Raw genomic sequence first — 16171 nt, forward strand, 5'->3', positions numbered from 1 at the left:
TTTCTTCAGTTTTAGGGTTGATGATTTATTTGGGCCTCAACAAAAAACAATACCAAATATACAGTTTCCTATAACACGTAGTGGTTGCTCCTCGGTGAGATACACTTACCCATAACTCCCTTCTCTGCATCCAGGGACATATACATTCATGTTTGAACAAACTCATGAAAACTGGATGGATGGATGGATGGATGGATATTCTTTATTGTTATTGCACAGGGTACAACCAAATGAAGTGTTAGTCCTTTAAAGACTGCCATATTCTTGAAATAAAATAAGTATACACATAAATATAATAGAGTATAAACATTAACATAAATGGTCTGATACAATACTATATAGTTGAAGTACTGAACAGTGGAGATATCACACATGTGAACAGTGTATTATACATTTATACTCTTTTTTTTTATCTCTACAATAAAAGTTCTGTTTACATAATATTGAGGTATTGCACATTTTCTGTACAGATTTGGGGTTACGAAGAAATAAATACGAGGTAGGAGTCTATGAATTGTGTCGATGTTAGTGTGTGTAGTGCAAATTGTTCGAAAGATCCAATAATGGAGTTTTTTTTGTGCTCAGTTCTCTAATGGCTCTGGGGTAGAAACTGTTCCTGAGTCTGTGATGTGATGTGATGTGATGTCGTGTGGTGTGGTGTGAGATGTGATGTGGTGTGGTGTGGTGTGAGATGTGATGTGATGTGGTGTGGTGTGGTGTGAGATGTGATGTGGTGTGGTGTGAGATGTGATGTGATGTGAGATGTGATGTGATGTGATGTGGTGTGGTGTGAGATGTGATGTGGTGTGAGATGTGATGTGATGTGAGATGTGGTGTGGTGTGAGATGTGATGTGGTGTGGTGTGGTGTGAGATGTGATGTGATGTGGTGTGAGATGTGATGTGATGTGGTGTGGTGTGAGATGTGATGTGGTGTGGTGTGAGATGTGATGTGGTGTGGTGTGAGATGTGATGTGATGTGAGATGTGGTGTGGTGTGAGATGTGATGTGATGTGATGTGGTGTGAGATGTGATGTGATGTGGTGTGGTGTGAGATGTGATGTGGTGTGGTGTGAGATGTGATGTGAGATGTGATGTGATGTGATGTGAGATGTGGTGTGGTGTGGTGTGAGATGTGATGTGGTGTGGTGTGGTGTGAGATGTGATGTGGTGTGATGTGAGATGTGATGTGATGTGAGATGTGGTGTGGTGTGGTGTGAGATGTGATGTGATGTGGTGTGGTGTGAGATGTGGTGTGGTGTGAGATGTGGTGTGGTGTGGTGTGAGATGTGATGTGATCTGAGATGTGATGTGATGTGATGTGAGATGTGGTGTGGTGTGGTGTGAGATTTGATGTGATGTGGTGTGGTGTGGTGTGAGATGTGATGTGGTGTGGTGTGGTGTGAGATGTGATGTGGTGTGGTGTGAGATGTGATGTGATCTGAGATGTGATGTGATGTGAGATGTGATGATTATTTGGAAAAATATTGTGGTGTTTAAATCCACATCACAAACACACCGTTAGCCCTCAGTCTCTAAGTAATTGCTGGCTAAATTATACCAGATAGCTGAATATTAATGTTTTACTTTACACTTGCAATGGAGGAACCATTGCTGTGAACATTTTAGTTTGTTACACCAGGTTGTTACACCAGGAAAGCCTCTTCTGGCCCTTAACTCCTGTTCTGTATAGTTACATTAGGCTCTGTCACTTTGGATTAAACAGTTTACAAAGAGATAAAAAAAAACCTGTATAATCTACACTAAACTCTCTGCTCAAACACACTCAGCTCAACTCTGAAAGGGCTGTTAATTAAAAAAAAAAATCATTCATTAACGTTTCCTGTGATGGAAAATGTACAAAGTGCTGAAATTGCAGACTCCTTCCGTTCATATTAATATTAAAGTAACATAATATAAAGTAATATAAATTGAATTAATTCTACTGGGAGCAGGGAAAACACTAAACTTTTACAGAAGAGGGGATTTTCCAAGCATGGGGGCGAGAAAGCCTGTGCACTAGAGACTGATTCTGTTGATTCAGTATTTACTAATTAACATGTGGATTCGTTCCAAAACGCAGGAATTTAAATGCATAGAAATTATAAAAAAGTACAGACTTTTCATCTTTTTAAACAAGGATTGGGCAATTTAAATTAAAATTGGAGATCAAGAAGAGTTAAACCCGTCGACATTTGCTGTATTCAGAGGCAGATAATCTGCGCGTTTAATTTAACTGATATAAATTTACATAAGTGAATAAATGAAACTCTCTCTGTGTAACATCTGTACAGATCTCATCAGTGATCGAATATCTCAGAATAGCAATGAAACTGTTGAAACAAAAATAATATGTCATGATTTCTCTGCCTTTATGTGCTTATACTGCTGGTGAAATATTACTTCTGTGTAAGCTATAGACGTCGTTAACAGAATAAGAGTTTGACTTTTTAGTTTTAGAGAAATTGCTAACTCTCAGATTATATATATTCGTTATTAATAAATTATTCATACTGTATTTTTACAGACTACTTTACTTTCCCAGGCTTCTGTCTTAGCTACGATATTCAAATACAAGAAAAACAAAACATTAGTCGTCTTAGTTGTTCCAACTGCATTTGATCATTCGGTGCAAGGGGAATATTGTTGGAATGCGCTGAATAAGACTTCTTATTTATATATTTATATGAAATAAACAGCTCCATATAGAAAACCTATCTGACCATATCAACAAGTAAAACATATCTTTATGTTAAATAAGAATCCATATTCATTATCAGGCTTAGATTTTGTAGATCCACTAAAGAAGTCACTGTGTATGAGATGTTACTATGGAAACGATCAGGTATTGAAACGATCACATTGATGTAAACCTATGATTTAAATTACAGTCTGGACTATTGATAAAGCTGCTGTTATAGAAAGTTCCATCAACACCTTCTGACCAAAGAGTGGGGATGGAAGTAAGGAATAAAACACCACTGACACCATGATCAATGTCCACACACCGTGAAATGCTTTAATCATATAGTACTACAGTGATTTGCTAACGATTGCAGTTTATTTAATGATTTGAAATCAAAGATTTATCCTGTTCAAGTATTAATATGTTTATAGTTCCATCTCTTCTTATCATGGTACCCAGGACTGGAAAAATTCCACGCTTCATCAATTATTTGTCTAAACGAAGGCGGGGTTGGTGGGGATTGATGGTGGTGGAGGTGTTGGGTGATAGTGATGTGAACAGACTTCACACACACAATATATATATATATATATATTATAAAAATAAATAAAAATCAGTTAAATATTAGGTTTCATTCAATGAGACACCTGGTGTCTTGAACCGAACCTGTCCAGGTGTGTGTGTACCCATGTCTCTGTCCTCCTCTGGGTGTGTATGTACAGAGCCCCTGTCTGGAAAGTCCGGTGGTTTTGGAAGTGCAGTTCCCCAGAGGACCCACAGGCTAAATGAGGAAGAGCGTTCTGCTGTGGAAATCTGACACTCTTTATACATATTAAATGTTCACCATCTAAATATGCATGATATACTCTATATTTCTCATACACTAGTGTTAATACTAGCATATTCATTTTTTCCACTTATTAAACGGATTCAGCAACTTTTCTGCTTTAAAAATAAAAAAAAAAAACCTAAATAAAATAAAAAACGTTTGTTTGAAATGTCTGGAAGTCAGTCGGGTTCCGTCTCAACATTTACTGCAGTGCAAAAAAAAAAAAAAAAAAAATAAAAAAAGGCAACCACAGCATTACTTCCTCTTTTGTGAACACTGACTGCAAAAATTTTCTCAGACGAAGAGTTTCACATGTGTGCTGTTTGTGTGTGTTTGGAAGAGGTGGAATTCAGAATGGCAAAAGAAGAAACAAGACAAATTATTTTACTGGAAAAATGTATTTGCAATTAATGAATGCCTCTGAACATAACTGCGTTACGAAATTCTAATTCTTTTGTTTCAAAAACATAAAAGTATGTGCGTAGATCTGAACACATTGACACACTGTTGGTTTGCACAACAAAGATCTGGAAGACAAAAAAAAAAAAAAAAAAGGGGAAGTGTGGGATGTGACATTGGATACATTAATGTAAGGTGGCCATCTGTGAACTCATAAGATTTAGTAGTGTGTCATTACACAACAGAACGATGGAGTATGACTGTGGTAATGTACTGTGTGTACGTTCTTGATGTTAGGGGTCTTCGTTAGAACAGCCGTTTCTCGTAGCTGAAAGACAGAAAAATACAATGTAAATAATACAAACAAGAACATCTGTAATAGTAAAGAAAGCAACATTAAAAAAGTAATAGCACAGTTCAATATTTTAGGATATTTAGAATAGTTTACATTTATTCATATTCCCGTATTAAAACCAGATCACGTCTCGTTCAGGATTTAAGGTATAACGCCGCTATAAAATCAAGCACACTTTTTTGCCTTATTCTTAGTACTCATTTAAAATTTTCCTCCTCTTAGTTCTTGCTTGTAATAAAATGTCAGCAACTAACAACGGTTCCTGCACATGAATTTGATCATCTCGACATTATTCACACTGCCATGATATCCAGTCACATTTACTAATATTGAATTAACAAATGAATGAATTTGGGACACAGAAGCCTTTATTATTGCCACATAAACATTACAGCACAGTGGAATTCTTTTCTTTGGAAATCCCAACTGAGGAGGTTGGGGTCGGAGAGCAGGGGCAGCTATGATGCAACGCCCCTGGAGCAAGCAAGGCTCAACTGCCCAACAGTGGCAGCTTGGCAGTGCTGGGGCTTGAACCCCGATCCTTAATGACTTAATGACAGAATTTTTGTCTAATTGAGTGCCTAATTGAGTGCTATTATATATTATATACACCACTATTATATTGTACCAGAACTGCCAATCATCATTACACATTTTCTGTACTTATTACTAGTAGTAACTTATAAACCAATGAAAAGTGCAGTCTTAATCCTCGGGATAACTGCAGATTGCAGGTGATTTGAACTTTCTGATATTGACTGACATCTGGAAGCCCCGCCCCTATTTCAATTTTACATGCTCTCAGTTTGTGGCTTTTCCTCGCTGGTAAAATGTTGGACAATCAGCAAATACATTAAATTGAAAATGTCCTTTTTCTGTTTTACTGCATATTACTGCAGAATCACCTGAAAATCCACCATACAGTTCCTGACTGTACAGTTTATATTATTACGCACACTGACCTAGGTTCAGTTTGACATTTCAGTGCATTATACACGACGATCCTTTCAGAATGCGTGGCGGTTTATATTCATGTATGTATGTGTGTATACCTGTGCAGCCCATGCACGCCTCCCTCCACTTGAGCAGATACGGTTCTTTTCTCAAATTTCAGATCACCAGAATACATCATCGCTCTGAAACACAAAACACAGACAAAGAGAAACAGTAAACACAGAATGCCCAGACTGGTAGACCTGCATATACACACAATTCATGCGAGTCTCCGCTTGTGTGTGCTTGCAACACTGTTTTATATTTCAACTTGGGGTCAGCTGTCACGCGTACCTAAGTTGTGTAAGACTCTTAGCTCCTATGTCCTGGCAGGAGTGCTGGATTCCAGCATGGAGGTAGGGGACAAACTTATGGACGGAGCCTTTGTCCTGTACGGCGCCTGACACACCCTGAGCTACTTTAATCTTATCGCACTCGCTGAAAGAGACAGAAACACAGTGAGGATGAGCAGCGATAACACTTATACACAGGAGTTAGAGTTGGATCACGTACTAAAGGTCATGTCACTGGGAAAGAAAGTGGAGGAGCTACAGTATAATTCAAATCAGCCAGTCATATGATCATGTGACATCACTAGACATTTGGCTTGTTTAACATAAGATACTAGAAGTTAGTTTGATGTTAGATTGCATGAGGTTACAAGGGCCTGAGAAGCAAAGTGAGTAAAATCATGCTTAAATTAGAGTGTGTATTCAACATGGAGAGTGTTTTCATGCAAATGTGTGCGAATTACCTGAAGTATCTGGTCTGGGAGCCAAGGTTCTTGTCCATGGCATCAAGTGAGCCCATTCCTCTGTACTTCTTCAGTCTGATGCCATCAGAGAAGAAATACTCACCTGGAGCTTCACTGGTGGCTGCCAGCAATGAGCCCATCATCACTAATAGAGAGACAAAAAAAAAACCCACCAATAGTAATGAAACATTAAAACCAGTAACCAGATTCATCAGCTCTACTGTTAATGATATAAGCTTCAACTGCAAAAACAAAGCTGATCACATCACTAATTAATCAAATTTCAGTGTTCTGACACCATTCCTACTTCCAACAGTGCACCATATAGCTGACAATACATAAAGTTCCTCACCCGTGGATGCTCCTAAAGCCAGGGCCTTGGCGACATGGCCCACGTTCTGAATGCCACCGTCGGCGATGACGGGCACGCCGAAGCGCCTCGCGTACTCTGACACCTTATACACGGCTGTAGCCTGCGGCCTGCCACACGCCAGCACTGAGAGAAAAATCTAGTATTTAGTACTTTCACTCCCATAAATAATCTCACAACACCACAATGTCAGACCTACATGCTCAGAGGAAAAACATATCTTGTTGACCTCTTTCACAGCCTGCACTGTCTTTAGTTCTAATAAATTAATCATTCAGTAATGATTAATTCGATGTGTGAAGACTGATTTGGGTGAAGGGTGTGGGTTATATGAGGTTATAAAAGCCATAACTACTTGGGGTGTGAAGTGTGCTGTGAAGTGTACATAGACAGAAGGGAATTGAGGATGAATTGGTACTTTAGCAGTCTCATGGCCAGTATTTATTTAAATAAATAAATAAATAAATAAATAAATAAATAAATAAAAGAAAGACAGTGGACTCAGAGGGGGAAAAGTATTGTCTGGAAAAGATCTTGAGTAGACATCTTAAAGAATTTGACTGAAAGTATGTGCTTGTATATAAATTACAGGGTGTCTGAAAAGTCTAGAAACAACCGGAACAGGATACTGAGTAAAACAGAAAATGTGTAGTGTGTAAGTGTGAACATGTAGAGCGTGTGCTGTAATATTAAATACAAAACAAAGTACATGTAGTTTTACACTCACTGGTTCCTGACTTTTCAGACACGTATAATGCAGCTACATAATGATATAATGTACAATCATTTCTTTTCTGATGGATATCTAAATCAACAGGGAGTAAATAACAAAGACTCTTGTACTGAAGGAGTTCACAGCTTCAGTCATTTGGAGATGGATTGGATTATATAGTCCACTTGTTTATAAACAAACAAACAAACCAACAAAAACTTAAACAAAAAAAAGTTTAGGGTAAACTTTTAAAATCGTATTTGCAAATGCAGCACAGACGCTCGAAAACAAGGGGAAAAACTAAACAACCAGGCTGTGTATGTACGTATGTATAAAAATTGATGAGGATTGTTAAACACGTGCATGCTGCTTTACGTTGCTGTTTGCACAGTAGTTGTTAACATGCCTTTGAAAACAAGTTTTGGATGATCAACTACACTGTGCGCCCTCTTGTGGACGAAAGGAGAATGCTGAATGAGCGGTGTTCACTGGACTCATGTTGCCTGCTTATTTTGTTTCTAAAATGGAAAAAGTTCACTTCAAAATATGTTGAATTTGTTTATAAAAATGAAAGGAAAACAAATTACACTGAATCATGCTGTATCTCGTACTGCTCAAAGTTCACTAGATTTTAGGTGTCAGATTTAAAAGCACAGCATGCAGTAAAAGTCTCCGTGCAACTTCTACTCAAAAAAATTCAATAAATAAATAGAAATTTAGAGCGGGCTGCTTAAACCAGCCTGGATTTAAAAGAAAGAATAAAACGAACACTCATAAGGGATAGTGAAGTGAAAAATTATACAGTGAGTTATAATGTGAAACAACCGTTAGATCAGTGTTAGATATGCTTGTAAGGCTCTGATCTCTGCAAACTACATTCCTTTTTACTGTGTAATTTTTTTTTCTAAATTGAAGTCTTTGTTCATTTGGTGGAGTCAGAGAGTTTGCCAAAGCCTGTGACTGACAGGTTAGTCAGATTACAGCAGGGGTTTCACATTCCAGTCCTGGAGAACCACCGCACACACCCGATTCAATTAACCGGCTCATTACTGAAACCTCCATGCGTCGAATCAGACGGGATATTATATATATATCCTCTGTAGGAATATCAACGGGACTGGAGCCTGACACACCTGCAGTAGTACAAGCATCCAAAACCCCAAAACACCCAAACACAGCAACAACTACTACTTCTACTACCGATGCAGAGCCGTTAGCCAATCAGTGCAGCGGGCTGTGAAAGGTAGGCGGGTGAAGAAGGGGAGCACCGAGCCAATAGGAGCCCTGTGTCAGGGGGGACGGACTTACTGCAGTATCCCGTTACAGTGGCTGGGGCTTTGGGGCTGTGGAGCTTTATATCAGGAGGAATAGTAAGAGGAGCTAAAGAGAGATTAAACACAGAAAGCGGGGTTGAAATCATGAAAGAAGAACTGAGGAACAAAGAGTTTAAAAAAAAAAAAAAAAAAAAAAAAAAAAAAAACAGGCAAAAGACGGATAAAGGACAGATGGATGATTGGTGGAGGGAGAGAAATGCAATTATAGGATAAGGGAGGGAAAAAAGCTTAGGGTGATACAAGGAAAGAAGACTGGGGGGAAAAAAAGGAAGATACAAAAACAGGAACAAATAAAGGTGCCCTAGAAAGTGAAGACCTGCCTACATGTTCCAATTCTCCTCAACAAACCACCGTTGCTTCTGCTAGAAGTAGTGCAGGGGAATTTTTTTTTCTAGCAGAGAGAGAGAAGCAGCACTTCTGCTTTAGGAGAGAGGTTTTTTGCCAGGCTACACATTTATTCACAGTAGCTGGATTCAAACTACTACTTATTAACTTTTATAATAGAAAGGTTTTCATTTGGTATGTAGGCTTTTGTTCAGGTTAAATGTACGTCACTGTTGGGACACACCTTGATGCTGTAACAGTTCATGTTCCTGAGGTAGGGAGCAGTGATGGGCCACAATGTGCTACATGATCATGACTAGCTGGCTACATATGATTACACTGGGCAACCAAAACAAGGGACTATGCCAAATACATCAGACTTTACTTACTAACTAACCTTTTCTCTACTTTATAAACTTACTTGGGCATTGTCCTTCTGACACAGTCCTTCAAAAAGTAAAAACAAAATCTACATGCAACACAGAAGACTATGTGCACACTACCACTTGTCAGTGTTTAAATACATGACATTGACAGAGTAAATACATCTGACATTTTTATGCCGCCTTGACCATGCTTTGTCAGTGTAACAGACTCAAAGCGCAGCATTTTGCCCCAGAGAGACTTTAGATAGAGCGCCCGATCACGTGCAGCTCAGTCTGAAGCCCTGAATGCAGACACTTGTTTACCCATTCTAACTATTTCACTTTTAGATTACTAGTTTAAAATAACTGAGCTACAGACAGACAGGTTTGAGATGGTTAATCAGATGAGGATGGAAGATTCAAGGTTTGGGAAAAGCTGAAAAGAAATTAACAATGTGTATGATTGCTGGATTCACCTTCCTGTGTGATGCAGATGGAGCCACTGCCCATGCCCACTCTCAGGGCGTCCAGGCCAGCATCGATCAGATTCTTTGCCTGAGCTGCTGTTACCACTGAGAGAGAGAGAGAGAGAGAGAGAGAGAGAGAGAGAGAGAGACAGAGAGAGAGAGAGAGAGAGACAGAGAGAGAGAGAGAGAGACAGAGAGAGAGAGAGAGAGAGAGAGACAGAGAGAGAAGAAAATTCCATCTTTTGTTTAGCAATATACTGATTTATTAAGACCCTTAATTGATCCTATTATACAGGAGATTCACATTTATGACCTCTAGTGGTCATCCTGTGCTAATGCAATGTATGACCTAGCTTTTGGATAGAAGCACAGGTCTGTAATTCAGGGTCTGAGTTGTTTGCACACTTTTCAGTATCTCATGCACCCTTTGTCGTCACAAAACGACAAGGGTGCTGTTTTTTTTCTCTTGATTGGAAATACTGACTTTCTGTGAAGCAGGAACACAGTGCATCCCTGACACAGGTCAAATGGTGTGTGTGTGCACGTGTGTGTGTGTTTTGGGTGACACCTACCGTTGCCTCCTATAACCTGCAGGTTGGGGTATTTCTCCTTGATGTACTTGATCATGTTGATCTGGAAAATGGAGTTTCCTTGGGAAGAATCCTGTTAGAGACAAAATAAGCTTAAAAAAAATAGGGCTTAAAAAAAGAAGAAAGTAAAAGTCAAAGTGCACAGGGACACTCACCAGTATGACGACGTCCACGCCAGCTTGCACGAGCAGGTCGAGTCTATATTTGTCATCGTTGTGTGTTCCTATGGCAGCACCACACAGCAGTTGCTTGCGCGAGTCTTTGGAGGCCAGAGGGAAATCTCGGTTCTTCTTCAGGTCTGTGCGAGCGATGATGGCCACCAAACAGCCCTCCTCGTTCACGATGGGCAGTTTACCTGAGGGAACATTAGTGCCAGTGAAGTGTTAAGCAGACGTTCTGGGGGAAAAAGCCCAGCTTAATACACGTCAATAACACCTGCCATATTTTACTCACTATGAACGAATGGGCATCGCATTGCTGTATTCCTGCATGTTATGTTTGTACACTACACAAGCTCCTTTAGCAGGTAATAAAGATCATGCAATATTCACTGCAATTCATGTCTCTATTCTGATTTTTAGACCTCGTGGGTTATTTTTATAAATGCATTCTTACTTTAAGAACGGATTTCAATTATTGTGCATATTGTGTAAACTCAGACACAGAAAATGCACGTTATGTATAATTGTGGGTGAACTAAAGATATTTACACATAGGATTTATTTGCTACTAAAATAAAATTCACAAATATAATGTACACTTGATTTTATAACTTAATTTTATAAGCTGGCTTATAAATTAGATTGATGTTTATTTGGGTCAGTAAAATTCAGCAATATCAGTAAAGATAAAAAACTTTTTTATAAGTTACTTTTTTCACAATTTGTTTTCACGTTGAATGTACAGATTTTTAGGTTTTCTTACAAAACGCTGAAACCCTAGAAGGATAAAAACTACACTTTGAAAATGTTGTACGTTTGAAGAATGTGGGAGAATCATTTGCAGAATGTTGCACAAAAAGGTTTAACACAGGAACATTAATAAGAATGACTAAAATGCACAAAACAGCAATGCATTTGATCATCATCTTCTCAGAAAAGACAGATGCAAACTTTACACTGATTTTACCTTTTTTACTCCTTTGAAGGATCTCATTAGCTTCCTTCAGCGTCACACCAGCAGGAGCCACAACAAGGTCCTCCATCTTGGTCATCACCTACACATGTGTAAAGCGTCAATCCGTGTGAACCCTCATACGATAAAAACTCAATGTACAAAAGTCTGAACAGAATCTTAAGCTCCACCCACCTCACTGAGAGGAAGATCATGCTCCTCCTCTTTCAGGAAGTCGATGTCTCGAGATGAGATGATGCCTACCAGGCGTCCGCCCATCTGTCCGTTATCTGTGATGGGAATGCCGCAGAAACCGTGGCGTGCTTTTGCCTGAAAGACGTCCCTCACAAGCTCTTTGGGGCTCATCACCACAGGATCTGTAATGAAACCCTGCTCGTATCTCTGAGAGACGCACAGGGCAGAAGGGGAGAAAAAAGAATGGGGAAGAGCGTATGTGTGATGAAGGAAAAAAAGCAGCAGGAAATCGCTGAAGCAGAGTTTTACTTTAAAGCTGAGATTTAAAACAGTAAATCAAAGAAAGAAAAAGTTTAAAAATGAAAGAGACTCAGAGGAGAAGACTACCAGATAGGACTGAACTCTCCCCTCTGTTTATAGCAGGGTTGTCATGGCAACTGCTTCTCACTGTTCACACTGGTTTCATATTATTGTGTATCATATTGTGTATTATATATCAGTGTGCATCACTTGTTTTATGTTCTAATTGTGACTTAAAAACTGTAAAACCACTGTCAGGATCATGTCATTCCCAGTAGAGGGCACACGATTTTCATACAGCACTGACAATTTCATTAGGAGTTGATTTAACTGGCCTGCCAAATAATTTATTGCAAAACTACACCAACCATTAGATTTGAAATTCTGAGCATTTCTGGTACATAATTGGATGATGATCGTAGATTAAATGTAAATATTTTGGGTAAGAGTGGCCTATTTTAAAAGCTGCTTCTATCTGTTCTATCCGTTTCTCTGCGATCGCAAACATCGTCCCAAGATCAGAAACCATCGTTTGACGCGGTTTAGCCTCAGGTGCGCGTTACGTTACATGGTCCTATCTCCCATGGCCCCAGAAGACAAAAGGTGCACGAAGCACAAAGACACAGCTGTGAGTGTGCGGGTGACAGGAGAGGAGAGATTTACCTTGACCTTTCTCACTTCATTGGCCTGGAATTCTGGTGTGCAGTTGTGATGGATGAAGCCGATCCCACCGGTGAGCTAAAGACCACAGAACAACAATTCAACTCACTAGATCTTCTTAAAAGATAGAAAATGCTAAGTGAAGGCAGGAATATCGTCGCCTTTTGTCAATTAAATCTCAACGTACCACAGGTCTTTAAAATAATAATATAATTGGAGATATAAGCAGGACCATGTCACTTACAGCCATAGCAATAGCCATCCCCGACTCGGTCACCGTGTCCATGGGAGATGACACCAGCGGCGTCTTCAGAGTGATCTGTTTGGTCAGGGCTGATGTCAAGTCCTACAAGTTTAAACAATATATAAAAATACACATGAATAAAATGTCTCAGTCAACCTATTTCACTGTGTGACACTACTTTACCGATGTGCATGCGGGTATGATGGTGAATTTGTAATCACGATATTTGCGAGTGAAATATATTCGACACAATGGTGAAAATACAGCTTTGTCCTGTTTATTAAAAAGTGGCACATTTTAAATAACACGAATGAGTATCCTGAAAGGATCAGACGTTCAATAGTGACAACAACACGGTCATTAACGCACATCACTGAGGTTTATTTCCCTTGGGTACCATGGATTAACTATAATGCTCACTATCCTGCTCCCAAATGTCTGAGCTAGATGCTCTGAACAAACACATGCGCTTTACTCACCACTTGGTCAGCTGTGAAGTCAATATAGCCTGGAAGAATCAGGAAGTCACTGAGGAAGAAAAATAAATAAATAATTGTGTGAATCAAGTGAATAAGCAAAATAAATGTCATACGTTCCACACACTCAATGAAGGAAGGACTCAAATCTGTAAGCCCAGAGGTGTGAGGCAAATAACCACTAAGCCAACATGCCCCCACCTCTCATTTAACACTACAACTGCAATACTGCTTCTGTAGTCATTTATTTATTCACCATAGTGCGCTTAAATGTGTTCATTCATTCATCTTTCATTTTCAGTTACAGCAATTCAGACAGTAGTGGCAGATGTAAGGCTTATAAAGCATACAATAATAATTACTTTTTGCAACCTTGTCATGGTGGATGCTCCAATACAACACTAATAATACACAGATTGAAAGAAAATCACTGAAACGTTGATGTGGTGAAGCTTCATATACATGGACTTTAATATGTTTTATTTAGTGTTGGCAAACTGCAGTGATGGCAAAAGGCTCCTGTCTGCCACTACAAGTAGGGACCAAATGATCACTTACTTATTACATTCCTAAGTTTGTTATAATAGATTGATATTCCAACGTGTAGTCGTAATGAGAAAATAAATGTTATGCATTAAACCCTTATTACTCATCCATTTTAAAGTACATCAGGAAAAAAAATTCAATTCAATTCAAGTTTATTTGTATAGCGCTTTTTACAATGGGCCTCAAAACACAGTTCTGGGAGTTAAAAAATGAGCCTGGAGGTTAAAATAGAGGCAATTTTGGCACTTCATCTTGCTGCCAACCTTTCAGTTTGACGTCAAAGTAAACACAGACCACAGGAACTTTATTTTCACATGTGGGATGAGCAAGACTCGGTTTACGCTTCGAAACTTTGCCCATTTGTGTGGTTTCTTGAGCAGTGAGCAGAACTTCATGGCGTAGCCACAGGGCGTAGCCATATTTAAGTGTATAAATGGTCACTAATTAAAAAAAAAAGCTACTTTCTCTGTTTAACACCACAGTGTGGAGATTTGGGTCAGTGGTATAAAAAAAACTTGGTGTGTCTGGAACACAGTGTCTATGTGAGAGGAACAAGGTGTCTCTAAACCCTGAAGCTCTTTCTGGAATAAACCTGGAATGTGTAACTTAAAACTGCACAGTGTCACTGTAGGGTGGTGTAACTCACTATTCTGACCTGCCTTTACTGCTGTGGGATTTAAAGCAGCACAAGAAACTACCTGTATTGGAGATATTACTGGTCCATTACTGGCACATCACGGGAAAGTGCTAAATAGTTTCCACCTTAAATAGGTTTAAATATTTATAAGCTGCTCTAAGGATCAAAACGGTGAGTTTTATAGGTTTAGAAGTCATTAAGAATTTGTTTATGTGAAAAGAACAAAAAGAAAAAGGGATTTACTTTATGTTGTCACCATGGAGACAGAAATACTATCTTGTGTTACTGAGTTACAGATTCGTTCTTTTTTTTTTTTCTGGTATGTTATTTTAAGTAAATAGTTAATTTACAAGTGAAACCTCTGGAAGATTTTCTTTTTAAGTTTGAAGCTTTTCACGTCACGGGTTTCTGTCTCAGCTCCTAACAGAAGCCAGTTGTCCACAATGTTGATGTATAATAGTGTATATTGTGTAGAATTAGCAGACTGCATGCTACATACTTGTATGTAAGGCCATCACCGCACCCGAACAGCTGCTGTCCGGACAGACCGTCTTCAGGCACGTAGCCGGTCTGTCCACTAATCAGGTAATCCGCCATGGAGCAGGAAATTAGGGTGAAAACTCCGGAACAGAAACGTGTCCCAATGTGAGACAGTCACGTTACAGCTAGCTTGTGCTGGACTCACTGCTACAGATCGCTGGAAATTAACCCCTGATATCAGGTCGTGTTAACTGATGGTTGTTACTCAGAACCGGACTTCCTTTATTCATCCGTTCACCAGGTTGAGGACCGGCCTCGGCTCCGTGGTGCTAACTACAAGCGCACGTGTTTGTCTGGAGACCGACCTTGTGGTCAGAGGGTATAAATAAAGTCTGTCTGTCGTCACTTCCGGTTTTAGGCCACGCCCAGATTTCAAACCCGTGGTCTTTCGCAGTGTAACAACAGATTTTTAACGCTAGATACTATTTTTTTTTTATCTTTTAATAATAAAATAAAAAGCCTTATTAGTAATCTAGAGACTTTTTAAGCACCAGTTAGAGCTTATGTGTTTATGATGGGATGGAATTCTAGTGTCCTGTTTTGACTATAGACTTCAGTTTTGTTCTGTTCTCTGTGATGTTACACACATTAGAATACTGTGTGTGTGTGTGTGTGTGTGTGAGAGAGAGAGAGAGAGAGATACAGAGAAGACCATCATACCCAGACCACACAGAAGTTTTCTGGGTCCTACGTGAAAAGTAGCTAGTTTACAGAAATCCTTGAACCAAATCTTTCAGATGGAGGTGGAGAGACACTCATACTGAAGATCAGGTTCTTTCACTATAGATAGAAATGTCTTTGTAAAAACACGGAACATTAAAACACAATTCGTTCACGTACGACAAATTCAAATGGGTTGTGACACCACATTTTTCCATGAACTGGGAAATTTTCACCTTTGTTATTTTCACATGACTTTTAAACAAGAATACTTATTTTTCACATGCTGATTGTTCTCCTGTAGAGTTGGTGGTTTAATAGTTTATGGGATTTCCCACATTTGTTTTTATAAGTTCTTTTTTTATACATCTGTAAGGGTTGAATTTTTTTGTGATTACCTTACACGAATAATTATGCAAGTGCATTTTCAGAGTAGGTTGAGATGCATTTTTCCATAAGAAAGACTTGAGCACGTGAAAAGTTTGGGTGAATGCCTTGCCCTCAAGTGTTCACCATATTCCCAACAACCCAGATCATGATAAAACTAAAGATATATGAACTGTTTGAGCTGTTTAATTACTCCAAGTTACATCTACAATTGATGTGGATGTAATATAACCAACA

The 16171-nt window shown here is 39.0% G+C and overlaps 1 protein-coding gene across 3 annotated transcripts; it reads right to left on the bottom strand.

The window, feature by feature from the left end:
• Positions 1-2991: 2991 nt before the first annotated feature.
• On the bottom strand, positions 2992-15205 carry impdh2 (IMP (inosine 5'-monophosphate) dehydrogenase 2). Of its 3 annotated transcripts, XM_060881157.1 has the most exons (15): positions 14847-15204; positions 13168-13216; positions 12689-12790; positions 12448-12522; positions 11485-11691; positions 11305-11392; positions 10332-10531; positions 10159-10249; positions 9596-9691; positions 8405-8476; positions 6367-6510; positions 6015-6159; positions 5555-5698; positions 5320-5403; positions 2992-4240 (listed from the first exon to the last, which is right to left on the bottom strand). In XM_060881157.1, exons 1-15 carry the CDS (start codon positions 14942-14944, stop codon positions 4219-4221), a joined length of 1617 nt encoding a protein of 538 aa, XP_060737140.1. In that variant the 5' UTR covers positions 14945-15204; the 3' UTR covers positions 2992-4218. The 3 variants fall into 3 exon arrangements, with proteins under 3 accessions (XP_060737140.1, XP_060737142.1, XP_060737141.1); XM_060881159.1 differs by lacking the exon at positions 5555-5698 and having other exon boundaries at positions 14847-15205; XM_060881158.1 differs by lacking the exon at positions 8405-8476.
• Between the last annotated feature and the right edge of the window lie 966 nt (positions 15206-16171).

This window comes from Tachysurus vachellii, chromosome 11 (genome assembly GCF_030014155.1).
Source record: "Tachysurus vachellii isolate PV-2020 chromosome 11, HZAU_Pvac_v1, whole genome shotgun sequence".
NCBI classification, from domain to species: Eukaryota; Metazoa; Chordata; class Actinopteri; order Siluriformes; family Bagridae; genus Tachysurus; species Tachysurus vachellii.